The sequence below is a fragment of the Vigna angularis genome, chromosome 8, assembly GCF_016808095.1.
Source record: "Vigna angularis cultivar LongXiaoDou No.4 chromosome 8, ASM1680809v1, whole genome shotgun sequence".
Taxonomy (NCBI): Eukaryota; Viridiplantae; Streptophyta; class Magnoliopsida; order Fabales; family Fabaceae; genus Vigna; species Vigna angularis.
The window spans coordinates 23,900,697-23,918,755 of NC_068977.1; the positions used below are offsets into that span (position 1 = coordinate 23,900,697).

The window sequence follows — 18,059 nt, forward strand, 5'->3', positions numbered from 1 at the left end:
CAAGTTCCAAATGACTTACTAACACCCTCCAAAAAGACCATTAAAGTACAAAACCCATAATTCTAATTCTCACTAGTTCAAACCCCCAAAAACTAGTTCTAACTCAAACTAAACTCTACCTATCAATCACCAAACACTCTTACACTAGATTTCCTCCATTTCAATGCTTAAACAAGTCATAAAACATCTCATAATAGACCTCAAATGCCTCAAACCAGTTTACGAATTTTCTCTCACCATTCAACTACTTAAAACCTCCATTTTCCTTCAAAACACTTCCAAACCTCAACAATGAACCAAATCTTTGCTCCATATCAATTTTCAACCATCTAACTCTTCTAATAAGTCTCAATTAATCACATAAAAGAGCTAGACCAGTTCTCATCTCACTCCAATACCAAATTCTCAATCTCATTCACAAAAATCCCTCTTTTATGCTTGAAACTCAAGTATTTCACTTTCCATTGCTCTAACCACTTTAAGATCACCATTTAAACCACAATACAACCTCCAAACACATAATTATAACAGTAAAACAATATAAACATATCACACCCATCATTCAAACATCAAACCACCTTGCATCACCATTTAAAAATCAAACATCACTGGAACAACCAATACAAATACATGCAATTCATTTTATACTACATAGATATATTAAATTTAGTTCAACACAATAATATAAAACAAGTTATAGTGTCAACACTCAATTTTGTCCGGGTTGTAAAAGATTGTTTTTATTGGTTATTTATTATTTTCCTTTTATTTTATTTTACCTTTTTGTTTTATTCTATTTTTATGTATTTAGATCTTTGCTTTTTATTCAATTTCTATTTTATTTCTTATCTTTAATTTTGTTTTAATAGAGTTAATTAATCAAAATAATTGAAAAATTGAAAAATAAAATAAAAAATAAAATAAAAAATAAAATAAAATTGAAATAAAAATATATAAAAAAGGGAAAATGAAAAAAAACGTGAAAGGGGCGTATGGGAGGCGTGTCTGGGGTGAGGGAGACCAAGTGGTTAGGGGAATATTTCTAGGATTTTTTGGAAGGGAAAAAGGGGGAGACCAGGTGGTTAGAGAAAAAAAAAAGATTTCCAAGATCTTTGTAAAAAAAAGGAGAGAGATATCAGAGAAGAGAAGGGTTTTTTAGAAGGGGACGGGAAGAGATCATCGGAGGGAGGCAGAGGATATCCGAAGTGACGAATATCAGAGGAATTCTCAGGTATGCAACTTATCCTTTATTCTCATTCTCATGAAGTATGATAAAAATTAGAATGATAGTGTTTGATAATGCATACGAGGATTGCCTATAATCTGTTCAAAAACACTATGGTGTGTGGTCATCATCCTTCTCCATGACCGCTTGTTATCATCATCGGTCAGTTCGATTCCATAGTTACCATATACATACATCATGCTCTCGTTGGAAACCCAATAAAAATCACTGCCAAAAAACGCTAATCCAGTAATATCCAATTTATTCATTGCACCATTTTTCGTGAAACCCTTACGTCCCAAGACTCAAATGGACCCCCTGAAATTCGAAGTTTCCTCCACTGGAGTCGCTCTTTCGGTGAGGATGAATGGGACGATGGAGGCGATGGCTTAATACCCCTACTTTGGGCAGGCTTGAGAGGAAGGGAGTGGCTGGTTGTTTCGTGGTTGGCGGTTTGGAAGTGGTAGTCTGCTGTGTGGTGGTGGCAGCGGCGTTGCTAAAGTTGTCCTGGTAGGTGATGGTGACCGTGTAGGTGGCCGTGGAGGTGGCCGAGGAGGTAGACGAGGATAGGCACGGGGAGCCTTATCGTGGCAGTGGTTGTGTTTGTCGTGGAGGTTTTAGCAATGGTGAAAGTTGATGTTGATGGGTGATGATGACACGAACGGATCGAAGATGAAGGCGGAGGAAGACCCTCCCTGGGAATCGCTGGTTTTCGAAGAGAGAAGAGTGGAGACGGTGGCGTCGTGGCTGGCGGTGGTTCTGGTAGCGCGAGTTGTCGCCGGCGAGCTCAAAGCGTGTTCTGGTTCAGGCGACGGTGGCCGGCTCTGGCAGAGGTGGCGGTCAGTTGTGGTGCTGAGCAAGAGACCTTGGGTCTCTGGAGAAGGCGCGAGCCGGGGAAGGGGGGAATGAGGATGAACCTCCTGAACCCCTAGGAAATTCTAGGTTAGAAAGCATTCGACTGGGCCAAGCCCAGAAATGAACGTACGTCCGGGAACCTTGGGCCTTTTTTGGAACGCTCGTTATTTAGCCTCTTACCCAAACGTCCGTTCGGACATTTCTTAGACGGACTGTTTGTTAGCCATCTCCCCAACGAACGTCCATTCGTCATTTCAATAATGAACGTTCGTCATTAAGCTTCCATTTTCGAATGTCCGTTCGTCATTTCAATAACGAACGTTCGTCATTTCAATAACGAACGTTCGTCATTAAGCTTCCATTTCTGAACGTCCGTTCGTCATTTCAATAACGAACGTTCGTCACTAAACTTCCCTGTCTAAACGTCTGTTCGTCATTTCAATAACGAACGTTCGTCATTTAGCTTCCCTGTCTAAACGTCCGTTCGACATTTCAATAACGAGCGTTCGTCATTAAGCTTCCTTATGAACGTCCGTTCGTCATTTCAATAACGAGCGTTCGTCATTAAGCTTCCCTGTCTAAACGTCCGTTCGTCATTTCAATAACGAACGTTCGTCATTAAGCTTCCATTTCTGAACGTCCGTTCGTCATTTCAATAACGAACGTTCGTCATTCAGCCTTCGTTCCCAACGTACGTTCGTTATATCTCTCGACGAACGCTCGTCATTCAGCTCACATTTCTAAACGTCCGTCCGTTATATCCCCCAACGAACGTTCGTCCTCTCCCCAACGAACGCTCGCTATTCTGAATACTATCCCCAACGTCCTTTCGGCCACTCCCGTTTCTTTTGTTTATTTATTTTATTTTCTTTTATTGTCTTATTTTATTTTGTTCTATTTATTTATTTTAGACGTCTACTTATCTTAAAATATATATGTAATAATACAATATTTATAGTTTAAATAAAAGAATTTACAAAAATATTTAAAGGTTTAAGCGCACGTGTGACCGCTCGCGTCTTCCTTGTGCTAAAAACCTTTTCTTCTTCCTTAAATAAATTTACAAAAAATACGTTTTGAAGGTTAAGCACACGTGTGACCGCTCGCGTCGTCCTTGTACTAAAAACCTTTTCTTCTTTTCTTAAATAAAATTTCAAAAATACGTTTTAAAGGTTGAACACTCGTGTGATCGTCCGCATCAGCCTAGCACTCAATACTCTCAAGTCTTCCTAAATAAGTAGATAACGGTATAAGTGCTCGTGTGATCGTTCGCATCGTCCTAGTGCTTAATATCGTTATATCTCTTTTAAAAAAAATAATTAAAAATATTTAAATATCATTCTAAAGGTATGAGTACTCGTGCGACCGTCCGCGTCGGCCTAGTACTCATTACCTTCTTTTTTCTCGAAAATATTAACACTACAGGAAAAGCGTTAATTTCCGAAGGAATAATACCGACGGCCTCTGGGGCCTTCGGTAAAGTTAATTTACCGAAGGATGTACCGACGGTCATGTAGGTGGTTGATTACCGAAGGCTTTTTAAGTTTACCGAAGGCCCCATAGGTCGTCGGTATAAGCATCGACCTAATGAATTGAAAATTTGGGATTTCCCTCTCCCATTCTGCAAATTTTAGTTTCCACATAAGCTTTCCCCCAATCTTTTGTGTCTCACCTCTGAACCCCCAAGCAACTTCCTCTTTCGTTCTGAAATCAAAATTAACCCCTTTTTTGCTGCAATTGTTGTGTCGACGCTAGGATAGGGCTGGTGAGGAGGGTGGTGGTTGAGGGAGTACATTATTCCGAGGGGGCTGTTCGAAGGTGGTGGTCGCGGTGTGACGACGGTGTTGTGGCGACCTCAGGACAGTGTGCTCAGAAGTTGAAGGAAGTGGTTGAGGGACTTCGTTAGAGGGGTCGTTGTGGTCTTGTGTGGCTGTCGTGCTGTAGAAAGCTTGCCATCGTTGCTTTCTTGGTTGAGGTAAGTTGTGCTTTTAATAATTCATTATGAGTTACAATGTTGTTGAATCTGTTTGATGTTCTTGTGGCAGTGTATGATGTTGTTTGATTGAGATAGTTTATTGGTTTGTTTCCTTTGCTTTTAATGCGTGCAACTGTGTGCTCTAAACTTCAACTACGAAGTGAACCTTTCTACCTCTAACTTCCCCTTGACCTACTTCCAATCAACGTACACATCATGTTATATATTGTAAATGGTTGATACTATAACTTTCGTAATCAGAAGTAATTTCTAGGTTTTTGACCTGATAACCTCAAGATGCACCAAATTGTATGAATTCCATGATGATGAAAGAACCACCAGTAGGTAGCGGTCCAAACTATAAGTCCTAGTAGCAAGTCACCTTATATGGCTTAGGTACACAAATAGTCTCGGTTTCATACATAGCTCCTAAACCAAGAGCCTCTACTTCAAACATGGATGGTCCAATAGTCCTGATATAGAGTTTGAACTTTCAACCACATAGAACTTGTCATATATAAGAAGCAAAGGAATGAAGCTTTAAAAAACATTGAAATCCACCTGCAACACTCAGGTTTACATGTGTTAAAACTTTATGATCAAAAATTGAAAAGGAGGGAAGGACATAGTAACACTGACCAATATATAAAGTTTTCTAAATCTGGTTGTGATGAAATATCCTAAGTATGTAACATTGTAAGTGTGTGTCACATGAAGTTGATGAAAAACCACAAAGTCTGATGGTCGAAACTGTTTCAATCTTTCCACTGCTTCCAAACCCCAAGTTTCATTTGTTGTTGTTAGCACCAGTACAATTCCATTCAAAGCCAATTTCTTTCATATTCCAAACAAGTATCTTAGAATGAAGAGTGTTATAAAATCAATAAAATGATTTCATTTTAAAAGAATTGTATGGGTGCAGAGCTTATAATATTTTTATTTATTTAAAAGTGTTTATTAGAAATGAAGTTTGATATTATTTGAATGGTTTAAAGTGTACTTAGTAGGACTTGTAGGTTACAAATTATAGGTCTAAGTCTAAGTCCAATCACCATAAAAAAAAATAGTCATACTAACCACTTATATCGAGCAATCAGTTTAATCGGTTTGATCTAAAATCAAGGGATTTGAGACGTTGAAGCCCACTTAGAGATGACAGAAAATCATTGGAGAAACTGTTTGAAGTCAGCTTTAGGACTTGTAAATTGGGTGGCCACGTAAATCCATCCTTCTCTAATAGAAACAAAATTGACAACATCTAATTATGAGTGTACACACTAAATAAGGAGTATATATATTATCCTGAAGCTTATCAGTATCCTTAGCTTTACAAATGAAATGGGAAAATTATTCCACCTTGGATATGATTATCTGAGTCAAATTCATTGCAAGACAAATACAGTTCTTCCAGAGACGTGAATCCCTCGAGAGATGACAAAATGTCATTAGTGAAATAGTTCCAACTTATGTCAAGGACTTCTACATTAAGCAACTTCGATGACAGAGTTTCAAAATCTAAAGGAATGCACATGTGTTAGTACTCAAAAGTAGTAGAAGAAGCCAACCAATTTTGAAGTTAAAATTAAAAAAGATGCTTATCACACATCATCATCATTATAATACATATCCTTACCGTTGAATACATTGAACCTGTTGTGTGATAAATACCTGTTGGATGATAAATATAAAGACTTGAGAGATGGAAGGAAATTCAAAAAAACTAGGATAACAGTGAAACTATCCAGCTCTGTCTTGACACTCAACTGAAGGACTTCCAGATTTTCCAACCCTGCAAAGTATTAAAATTAAATGGAAATAATTATTCATCTTTAACATAGTGATCAAGAAATAGAATGTGTAGAATAACCTTCACTGTGCGCATAATCTAATGCCCAATCACTATAGCTCAAGTTGAGACTCTTCAAATCTTTGAAGACAACAAGATCAGCCAAACTTAAACTTAAATTCTGATCTGTTTGGCCATCAAAATCACTATAGCTTCCCAAAATTTTGCTACTTAGACCTAAAAAGTGTACTTAGTAGGTTACAAAATGGGAATTGATCTAAAGTTACCTAAGTCTGTGTATTCTAAACATCCTAACAAGTTTAAAGTTGTTAAAGAAAGCTAAGAAACATGACACAATAGATGAATTAGTGAAAATTGATGGTTTAAGAAGTGATTTTGCATATTGGCTGGAAAAAGACCAAATAAACAGTGCACATAAGTTTGAAATGGTAAAATAAATGTGCACAAACATTGAAACAACACAGAAACACATAGAATCAACAATTGATAGTGGCAGTTCCCATAAATACAGAAAATTTCACTAATAATTGTTGCAGAATGGAGAAACAGCAGAGTCAAGGCTGGGTGGTTCAATTAAATGCATAAGAAGGTCCTAATCAACTAGACCTAGCTGCAGATTATCAAGTAGGAGATATGAAGTGACCTAAAACCACTCAAAGACTAAAGCACGGTGCAAAGCTGTACAAAAAACATAAACAATGATAAAACTAGCAAAATGATCAACTGAACTAGTCTTTTTGAGATTCAGTGATAATTTCTTATTGTTAGCACTTCAAACATGTATGAATGTATGAAATACACTTGTCTAAAGCATTACAATCAATAATTTTTTGCCAAAAATAGTGTGCTCAGGATGAAACCATTGGAGTAAATGCCTTTTAGCACCTGTATAATGTTTCTTTTTCAGATGTTTCAATTCAAATCACAACCTAGCTTTTGTTACAACCCAAAGCAATTACAAATGCACAAATTCAAAAATCAGAGTTGGATTCAACTTTCACTAGAAAAAATGACCTGTAAATTCAGGTTTTGAGTTGTGAAACTGCACAACATTGGTTATAAGTCAAATTAGAATTTTACAACAACTTTAAATCATCAAAACAAAGTCTTTTGAGGTATTATTTGGCATAGAAATAGTAGATTCCAAAATTTGATCTTATAACAACTAATAATGTAGCAAATTAAACAACTACACACCTCATTCGAAGTTATAATGATTCAAACAGGTAGCTATCAATGCAAATGACTGTAGAAAGTGTAAATACACTAAACTAACCTTGAAAACAACAACTATGCATGATGAAACTCGAACTGGACATTGCAAGGACATTTAACAAGGTGAAAACCATCACTTTTTGAGTTAAAATAGAAGTGGAGTGGTGATTTTGAGTTACAGGCTGTTTATAACTCATTTTAGAGTTTAAAGACAATTAAAATCATCAAATAAAGTTACCTGAACATTCAGTTGTGTGTTTAAATCAGTTGCATATGTTTTTTAGTATCAAACCACCAAACTAGGGACCTTTTGTAGTGCAAAATATTTTTTCCAGCTAAGGTTTTCATTCTTTTCTCTAGTTGCAGTGCATTGGTAGTCATTTATGAATGATATAAGGGAATGAGACAATGTCTAGCCTTGATTATATGTGCTACATCAGTTAAAACATGATTCTATTTCAAAAATTCTGCACAAAATGGAATAAATTTGGTGCAATCTCATAAATCTGTTTCAGTGTAACTCTTTTGTTTATTAAGCAAGGTGGAAGTTTGTATAATGATATTAAACATTTTCCAATTAATAGAAACCTGTATTGATCACAAAACTGCAAAAACCATAGTTGAGTTGGTAATAAATCCTGAAACAAGGTGCTATTATTGCTTTTTTGATCAATCTTTTCACCGTGTTTCATATCATTGCTTGTGTCTTAGGTGTTTAAATGCTTCCAGTTGATTCTCTGCAGTTATATCAAGTGTTTTAGGAGTTGTTAGAGTCATTGCAAGTGTTGTCTTCATTTACTTTCACTGAATTCTGAATTCTAGTGTAGTTTTGGTAACATTTTCATGCATATTTGGCAATGTGTGGAATGATTTGTTGAATCTTGTTGTGTTTGTGCATAAGCAAAGTTTGAGCAAGTTTATTTTTCCATTTTAAAGTTGTGTGCAGTATTGAAATGCTCATTTTTATGCCTAAATGCATAATCATCTCTTAACCCATCAAAATTGGCTTTAAAATGGAAGTGAATGAGTGAATTGACATTGCAACTTCTAATTGTTTCTTGCTTTTTAAATCCACTTTCACTACCATATTATTATGATTTGAAATGGTGGACTACAAGTCTCATTTTGTTGGTCTAGAAATCTCTGCATATGACAGTCAAGTAATATTAGCCACCATGATATATATATATATATATATATATATATATATATATATATATATATCAATATATATAATATGAAGTGGATAATGATGCACCTTATACCCCTGTGAATGTTGATAATGTTTCTATGTCCAGTATAACTGTAACATTGGACCAGTAGAGTCAAAACCCAAGGCAGCAACAATGCCATTGAAATGTGTTCACCATTATATTATAGTTATAGAGAATCAGCAAGAAACTCCTATTCTTTTGGCTTCTTTTACTTAAATCAACAACTGATAATGAGGGTAATGGCTTCTGTTGCCTTTTTTATGAAAATTTGATGGGAATATAGTTATTTTCACTTCCTTTCTGAAAACTTGACTTACAACTGTTATTCTTTCTACTTTAATGTATAATAACTCATTTATTTTGACAGACAAGAATAAGCACTAATAAATGACATTTCTCTCTCCCATGTTACAGTGTATGCTTGTTTTCTTCAAGCCAATCAAGTTTGCAATAGCATTTACTCATTTGCTTTCACTTGGAAGGTATGTTATGTTTTAGAGCTTTATAATTACATTATGATGCAGACTTGCTTATACTCTGGTATTTAATGTATTAGAAATGAGGATACACTTAAACTGTTTCTAGTTCACAGGTTTCAAATATTATGCTGTTATAAGTAATGGAAAATGTTTTTTCTTTCTTTCCTTTGCAAAAGGGGGTGTGGGACCAGACGATAAGGTTTCTTTACTCTTTATATCACTGTACACAGAACTAATCCTATGAACCTCAAATTACTACTTTTTGTACCTGATAGGCTATTTTGTTATTGGCCTCTCTTTGTGGACTTGAGTCCAAAAGAATAATCATTAAAATCCATTAAGTAATACAAGAAACTGGAACTTAACCCACAGATCGCTGATTGAAGTGAGAAATGAGGCATTACAGTGACTAGGTCAGCTCTTCAAGGTTGCTTAGCTTCCTCCTGAGTGTCACTGTTCTTGCTTATTCTTGCTTGCCTTCTGCTCATTCTATGTCTTGGTTTAGTAACCTTTGCAAACTTCAGACCTTCCTTACTCTTCGTCTACACTTTATCCCATCTGTATGTCTAGTCTATTCAAAGAAATCCCCCCTGCATATTCTATCTTATCTCACCTTTGTTACTCATGATTGTCCTTAATCACTTCCTTTCTTTCCTCTTCACCTAGGCTCTTGTTATTATTGAGTATCTATCACAATTCTTAAAATAGAGACTTTCATGGTTTAATTTCTGTTCTTATGGATGAAGAGCACCAAGTATTAGGAACTCATTCTAATAAAATAGATGTTAGATGTTTTGAATTCTTACTTTGTATTAAACAAATTTCGACAACGAATATAGAACTACTTTCTTAATGCTAGGATATCAATATGAAAATAAGCAAGACCGAAATTCCCCACCTTATATATAATCTCCACACCTTGTTCCCCACCCTTTAACCGAAATTCCCTCTTCGAAAAAGACCATGACAACACCCTTGAAAATTTCTTTCAATACAGGGTAAGACTTAAAATGAGTAACTATAAGGATGAAGTAGAGTAAGGACAAACCAACATGCATATATGTTGGTTATACACTATCTTGAATCCCCCAAGTTGTCAAACTAGAAGGAGGAACCAAAGTAGATGAAATAGCTAAAAATCACTACTCAAACCTCTAAATAATTGTACTACAATTGCAAACTGCACTAAAGTAGGAAAATTTACTACAAGTAAACTATCCTAACAAGTTCAGAATAGTAGAACCTACCTAATTAAGAACTCACACTAAAAAATAAAACTAAAACTCTAAATTTTTCAAATTAGAAACCTAAAAGTAGTACCTAAAATACACTAAAAGTGCAAAGAATGTAAAGTCTATTAATGTACTCACCAAAACAGTAAACTAACTATCTGCACCACTTTTAAAAGATAATTTTGTTACTACCTTTGTAGGTTTTTAATCAGGCATTAACTCCCACGGTTCAAGAGTTAAGACATCTCTCCAATTGGCCAATGAGATGTGTCAAAGAATGGCACACTTACTTCATCAATGGTTACAAATTCCATACACATGAATGGTCTAAAGGAAAGAAAACATCAAATTGTGGTGTGTATGTCAAGGGCCTAACAGAGGGGTCTTATGATGATTTCTACGGCATCATTCATAAAATATATGAGTTAGAGTACAACAGCACTACTTCTCCAAACAGAGTGGTACTCTTCTATTGTGAATGGTTTGATCCTTCTAGAGCTGGTACTAGAGTCGATCCACGCTTTAATATTGTCGAACTGAACCAGAGATTAAGATATGGGCCTTTTGATCCTTTCATTCTACCATCTAATGTGAGACAGGTTTATTATGTGCCATATCCACCATTTCGCAATATTGACAAGCGTGGTTGGGCCGTAGCAATACAAACGAAGCCTAGAGGTCGCATAGACTCAAATGAAGTTGAGGAAGATGTAGCCTACCAACTTGACCAAATGTCACAACCACAACAAATTATCAAAGTTGAACGTATAACCGCATTGGTCGACCCTGATGGTGATGGAGATGAATTAGAAGCAACAGTACAAGGTGATGAAGAACAAGAGGAAGAAGAAGAAGAAGAAGAAGAAGAAGAAGAACAAGAAGAAGAAGATGATGATGATGATGACGATGAAGAAGAAGAACAAGAAGAAGAAGACGATGATGAAGATGAAGATGAAGCATGAAGATGATGATCATGATGACGATGATTGAATGTTGAACATCTATTGTAGCAAATTGGACTATCATTTCATTACCATTATCTAAAATACCCTCTTTGGATGCAATTACTTGTACATTGACTTTGAAAACAATTCATCCTTCTTTATTTATTTATATTTATTCGCTTTGTTTGTAACCATTTCAATGCAGTAATGACAGGATAAGGTTCAGAGCGTCCTGATAAAGGAAAAGGGGTAGCAAGGCCTACAAAGAGGAAACGGCAGGCACCAAAGTATGTACTTAGGGTGCCTGCTAGACTACCTACCCCTGCTCCCGGTAGTTCATCATCTGTGGGGCCTCCTCCTACCCCTAGTATACAGACTCCTACACTAGCAGTAGACCCTACTCCTCCTCCTCGTGCAGTACACCCTTCTACTACCACTGCAGTAGACCCTTCTCCTCCTCCTGCAGCACACCCTTCTACAACCCCTGCAGCAGACCCTCTTCCTCCTCCTCTTATTGCCACCCCCACTCCTCCCCCTATTGTTATTACCCCCACTCCTCTCCCTGACCCTACTTCTATACCTTCCTCATCTTCTGTACCTCCTTCTGAGACTGTCACACCACTTGGTGATCCAGATTCAAGTGGTGATGATGAAGCTCTTGACCCGCCCCTCCATGATCGACCATGGATTGAGCCCTATGGTAAAGGGTAAGTTTATAATCTGTTGATATCATTTGATGTTTAAACCATATTGTAATTGAAATGAGTTTTGTTATGCAGGTTTATTCCATCTAGGGTTGCTTCCCAGGCCATCACACGTTCAATAAAGCAACAGTTTTTAACTCCATGGCCTACTTGGGGAGCAATACCTCATGACGACAGAAAGCCATTCTGGCAGCGCTTTCAGGTCAGCAATCTATTACACTAATGTCCGTCTTATTTTAGTATGTTCTGTAACCAATGTTTGTTCTCTTTAATGTTACAGATGAAGGTGCAGTGGAAACCTGAACATGAAACTCAGATACACAGAAATTTCCACATGAAAGCATCTCATCGGCTGTCAGAGATGTTTAGGGATGCCCGGAATGCAGGACAGCGCCCTAACTGGCTGGGTGAGCACATTTGGAACTCTTTACTGGCCCATTGGAATACAGTAGAGTTCCGCAATAAGTGTGCCAAAGCCCAGCGGAACAGAGCGTCTGAAAGGGGTGGCACCCTGCATACTAGTGGGTCGATCACCATTCATGAGCATGCCATTCGTATGGTATAATCTCATTACATAACTTTTTCTTTCTTCAATAAGTTATGTATATTGTATTTCATATGTACGCTTGTAATTCTTAATTATGTTACAGGCACAGGCTCTAGGACGGGCGGTCCATGTTGATGAGGTCTTTGCACAGACTCATGTTCGGAAGGGAACTAATCAATTTGTTGATGAAAGATCTCGGAAGACTCATGTAAGCAAATAACACTATTATTAATTGTTCATTTATGATATACTATCGTTCCCTGACATTGCTTTTAATGTTTCAACAGGAAGACTTTTCTACGAGACTTTCACAGGTTAGATCTGAACATGAGTCAGCTCCTACACCGGATGCTACCAGTAATGCAGATGATGACATCCGTAGGACGCAGTGCTGGATCGACACCGTTGGTGGGAAGAAAAAGGGACGAGTGTATGGTGCGGGACAGCTTGCTGCAAACTATACAGCATCCAGAGGAGGTACTCTGAAGCACCAGCCTTCTTCTTCCACCAGTACTCCTGACGAGGTTCTTCAACTCAGGCAGGAACTCCATCAACGTGACCAGGAGCTCACTGATCTCAGAGCAGAGTTTAAAAATTTTAAGGCCCTGGTCATGACTGTCTTGCCTCAAACCTCACAGGACGTACAAAATATCCCTCCCACCCAATCACGACCGTCCTCATCACCTGCTGCCACTCAGCAGCCCACTTCAGTCCAACCCTCATCAGTCCAACCCTCATCAGTCCAACCCACACCACTCCAGCCATCAATAGAGGAGCAGGATGATGAAAATCATTCTGATGATAGTTATGTACATTATTAGGTTTCATTTTCTTATTACTTGTTAGACAAACATTTGGATATTAGAACATTTTGAGTTGATATCATTTCAATGTTAGATGTACTTACAGACTTTGGATGTTACAACATCCTTGTGTTACATTGTTTTATGTTTGAACTATAAATACATTATTTATACATTAATGAATGTCCTGTGGATTATTTGATGTGCCTTGGATATTGATCATTGATTGGATCTTTGAGATGCACATTATGCATGTTTGTATGTGTTTGAAAACTGTTATGCAGGTCTGTTTGTAAATGAAATTTGTTATACAGGTCTGGGTTGCAGAGGGAAAACCATTTCTCTGAAACCTGCTCTGCATTTTACCGAAGGCTTTTGCCCTTCGGTAAATGCCCTCGTCTGCCCATTACCGAAGGCTTCCGCCCTTCGGTAAATACCCTCCAATGCTCATTACCGAGGGCTTCTGCCCTTCGGTAATTACCGAGGGCTTTCGGCCTTCGGTAATTACCGAAGGCTTTCACCCTTCGGTATTTACCGAAGGCTTTCGCCCTTCGGTAATTACCGAAGGCTTCTGGCCCTCGGTAATTACCGAAGGCCGAAAGCCCTCGGTAATGGTTAGCGACAAGGGATTTACCGAAGGATTTTTGGCCGTCGATAGGCCTTCGGTAAACATCCATTATCGACGGCTTTTGGCAATTTCCGAGGGCTTCTGGCCTTCGGTAATGCCCTACTTTTTTGTAGTGTAAAAACATAAAATCTTCAAAAAATTAAAAACATCTGTTTTTTCAAACAACAAGCAGTATTCCGAAAGAACTACGTAACCCTGATTTCTCATTCTGAATGAGAATACGTAGGAGCAAGGTCAATCCTTGTCGGGCCAAAAAAACTAAAAAATATATATTTTGTTTATTTAGAATTTTATTTTAGGGATAGTTAAACATTTTGAAAAACACATCAAATTCGCGTATTTAGTTAAAGGTACTACCTTAGGGCAGGCGTTGTAGGGTGCTAATACCTTCCCTACACGTAACCGACTCCCGAACCTAGAATCTGGTTCTTGTAGACCATGCCTTATCCTTTTATGGTTTTTCTGTAGTTTTCCATAATAAACTATGGTGGCGACTCCAAAATCTCTTTTCAAAACTCGTTTCTTTTTGGATCGTCGTCCCGTCGCGATTCCGGTTGCGACATATAGCTTCCGTTACTGTTACCAATGAGGAGCATTGGTATCTTGAAACTATTGTGAAATTTTGATGATGATAAAAGTTGAAGAATTGAAGACTTTAAATGCATCTTTTGTTAAACGTATTTTGTAGAAATAAATGTATAGGATAAAATGTAATGATGTAAAAACTCTTAGAAGCTTTCGTATTTAGTGAGTCATTGCACAAATAATCGATTATCAAGAGGAATAATCGATTATCACGAGCCAGTTTAGAAGAGAGTTGCTTGTGCAAATAATCGATTATTACACAGAATAATCGATTATCACAGTTTCATTTAATTTTGTCCAAGTCTCTGGAATAATTGATTATTGCTCAGGATAATCGATTATTACTCTTTTGAAAACCCCATAACGGACATAAATAATTGATTATCACTTATGATAATCGATTATCAGCGGCAGTTGGGAGATTATCACTCTTTTGAAAACCGCATAACGGACACAAATAATCGATTATCCCTTATGATAATCGATTATCCGTGGCAGTTGGGAGATGTCTTTTAAGTTTTTAACCCTACACGAAACTAGGCTTATAAATAGAGGTCTTCACAACTCTTAGAAAAAAACTTTTCAATTGAGAGTATTAGAGCGTTGTGCCTAAGGGAAGCTCTCTTTGAGTGAAAATGATCTATGCCATTTTGAGAATACAGTTTGTCTGAGGAAGTTCTCAAAGTGATAGAGTGCTTTTGCCTGGTCTTGTGAATAGGAGCAGCTCACGCTTTGTGTGTCAAAGGTCGGAGCGATTCTCTTCAAGTTGGCTGAGCAGGTTCTTCCATTCGTTTGTCGAAGGAAGGTGTTTTCTATTCTTTGATTATTTTGATTATCTGATTGTAATCTGCAAACCATATTTTAGTGAAAAAAAGTTAATCACTATTCATAGTGATTAACGACTGGACGTAGAATCTTTTGATTCGAACCAGGATAAATTTTCTGTGTTGATTTTTCTTGATCCCTAAACTCTTAGCACATCAACTGTTTGAAAAAATGTTTAACTTGTGTTGTGATCGTTACACGCTTTCCGCTATCTAAATTTTATTCCGCTACGCGACTCTATAATGGTACCGATTGTTCCGACAATTGGTATCAGAGCTTGCTTTGATAGTTTTTCAAATTTTTCGAAAATGGGCGGTTATAACCAAATTTATGCTGAGGGTGCTTCTATTTATAGACCTCCTTTGTTTACGGGGGAAAATTATGCGTTTTGGAAAATTAGAATGCAAATATTTTTGGAGTCTATTGACAGGGGTATTTGGGAAGTTGTTATGAATGAACCAATTGTTCCCACTATTTTTGTAAATGATATGCAGGTAGAAAAATCATTTTTACAGTGGACTATGGATGAAAATAGAATGGCACAATATGATGTTAGGGCTAGGAACATAATTTTATCTGCACTAACCCTTGATGATTTCTTCAAAGTATCTGTTTATGAAAGTGCTCAGGAAATGTGGGAATTTTTAAGAGTCACTCATGATGAAGTATCGAATGTGGCTAGGTTGACTTGTTCGAATTCATGCTCTACATCAAACTCCTCAAGCTCAAGCAATTCTAATGAGCAAGAAAATCTATGCTTGATGGCCAACGATAAATCATCTGAAAGCAAAATCTTGAAGGAAAAGAAGGACTATCAAGGTTCCTCTTCAAGCTTCAGATGTTATGGATGTGGTGAAAGAGGCCATGTGAAAGCTTATTGTTCAAGCAACAAAAGAAGTAAAGAAAGAAAAGAAAAGAAAATTCACAAGAAGAAGGTTCACATTGCTTGGGAGGATAATGCATCAACCACCTCTAGTTCAAGTGATTCTATTGAAGAAGTAAACTTATGTTTGACAGCTAATGTTGATGACATTGCCAACCAAGTAAGTTGTTCTAATTTTGAATCTAGTGAATTTGATTTGCAAAAAGCTTTTCTTGAATTGCTTGATGAATCTAAAAAATTGAATGTTGCTCATAAAAATTTGAAAAAGGAATTTAAAGAATTGCGAATTAAATATGAGAAGGCATTAGATGAGGAAGTAAGTTTGAGAAATAAAATTTGCAACTTGGAAATGAAAGAGTCTTCAAATGTTGAACATCCTGTTGAATGTCTTTCATGTAAGAATCATATACTTGATATTGATATTCTTGAAAATCTTCTTGAAGTTGCAACTGGAAATAATAATGTTGAAATGCTTATAACTGTTAGAAAGGTTTATAAAAACAAAAGTGTTTTTAAAAGTAAAAACAAAATTAAAAGAACCCGTAGGGTATGGGTTGAAAAGGGAACTGTATCTTATAGAAACCCAAATGTTGTCACATGCTTTTATTGTATGAAAAAGGGGCACTTTTCAAACAAATATAGAATTAAACATTTTGATGTTCCAAATGGAAAATATGCTTGGATTCCTGTTATAAAGTAAATTGTCTCTAACCTCAAAGGACCCAAATGAGATTATGGGGACCAAAACTCTATTGTTTTGTTTTGCAGGTTAATTTTTCAAAAGGAAAAGAAGACTCTATGGTATCCTGTTGAATTTCTTCTTATATTCCATGAGGTATTCTGTTCTTTCCTGTTATGAAATTTCAATTTTATTTCTGTTTTAAAATGCATCAATTCTTTTGTTGAGGGGGAGAAAATTTTAAGGGGGAGTTTTTCCACTTTTTACTTTTTGCTTATGTTAAAAAAGGGGGAGAAAACTTCTAATTCAAGTAGTGCAATTATTACTAACATGTTTGTGAGTATGAAATCTGTGCAGGAAATTAGAAATGCTTTTAACAAGAAGATATTTTTGATCATCCTCAAAAAGGGGGAGATTGTTACCAATGAGGAGCATTGGTATCTTGAAGCTACTGTGAAATTTTGATGATGATAAAAGCTGAAGAATGGAAGACTCTAAATGCATCTTTTGTTAAACGCATTTTGTAGAAACAAATGTATAGGATAAAATGTAATGATGTAAAAACTCTTAGAAGCTTTCGTATTTAGTGAGTCATTGCACAAATAATCGATTATCAAGAGGAATAATCGATTATCACGAGCCAATTTAGAAGAGAGTTGCTTGCGCAAATAATCGATTATTACACAGAATAATCGATTATCACAGTTTCATTTAATTTTGTCCAAGTCTCTGGAATAATCAATTATTGCTCAGGATAATCGATTATTACTCTTTTGAAAACCCCATAACAGACACAAATAATCGATTATCACTTATGATAATCGATTATCAATGGCAGTTGGGAGATTATCACTCTTTTGAAAACCGCATAACGGACACAAATAATCGATTATCCCTTATGATAATCGATTATCAGTGGCAGTTGGGAGATGTCTTTTCAGTTTTTAACCCTGTACGAAACTAGGCTTATAAATAGAGGTCTTCACAACTCTTAAAAAAAAACTTTTCAATTGAGAGTATTAGAGCTTTGTGCCTAAGGGAAGCTCTCTTTGAGTGAAAAGGATCTATGTCATTTTGAGAATACAGTTTGTCTGAGGAAGTTCTCAAAGTGATAGAGTGCTTTTGACTAGTCTTGTGAATAGGAGAAGCTTGCGCTTTGTGTGTCAAAGGTCGGAGCGGTTCTCTTCAAGTTGGCTGAGCAGGTTCTTCCGTTCGTTTGTCGAAGGAAGGTATTTTCTATTCTTTGCTTATTTTGATTATCTGATTGTAATCTGCAAACCATATTTTAGTGAAAAAAGGACTGGACATAGAATCTTTTGATTCGAACCAGGATAAATTTTTTGTGTTGATTTTTCTTGATCCCTAAACTCTTAGCACATCAACTGTTCGGTAAAATTTTTAACTTGTGTTGTGATCGGTACACGCTTTCCGCTATCTAAATTTTATTTCGCTGCGCGAC

At 36.6% G+C, this 18,059-nt stretch overlaps 1 protein-coding gene across 1 annotated transcript; it reads left to right on the forward strand.

Moving 5' to 3' along the window:
- The first annotated feature begins 1,867 nt into the window (after nucleotides 1–1,867).
- LOC128193768 (protein transport protein sec31-like) lies at nucleotides 1,868–13,433 on the forward strand. The gene is made up of 7 exons (XM_052867871.1): nucleotides 1,868–2,108; nucleotides 11,167–11,653; nucleotides 11,726–11,852; nucleotides 11,931–12,209; nucleotides 12,301–12,405; nucleotides 12,485–12,632; nucleotides 13,315–13,433. Exons 1-7 carry the CDS (start codon nucleotides 1,868–1,870, stop codon nucleotides 13,431–13,433), a joined length of 1,506 nt encoding a protein of 501 aa, XP_052723831.1.
- The last annotated feature ends 4,626 nt before the right edge of the window (nucleotides 13,434–18,059 follow it).

Coding starts and splice junctions, on each gene's coding strand:
- LOC128193768 (XM_052867871.1), top strand. CDS start 1,868: ATGGGTGATGATGACACGAACGGATCGAAGATGAAGGCGGAGGAAGAC. Junction 11,654..11,725: donor ATTGAGCCCTATGGTAAAGG/GTAAGTTTATAA, acceptor TTTGTTATGCAG/GTTTATTCCATCTAGGGTTG. Junction 12,633..13,314: donor GAAAAAGGGACGAGTGTATG/GTGCGGGACAGC, acceptor TTTGTTATACAG/GTCTGGGTTGCAGAGGGAAA.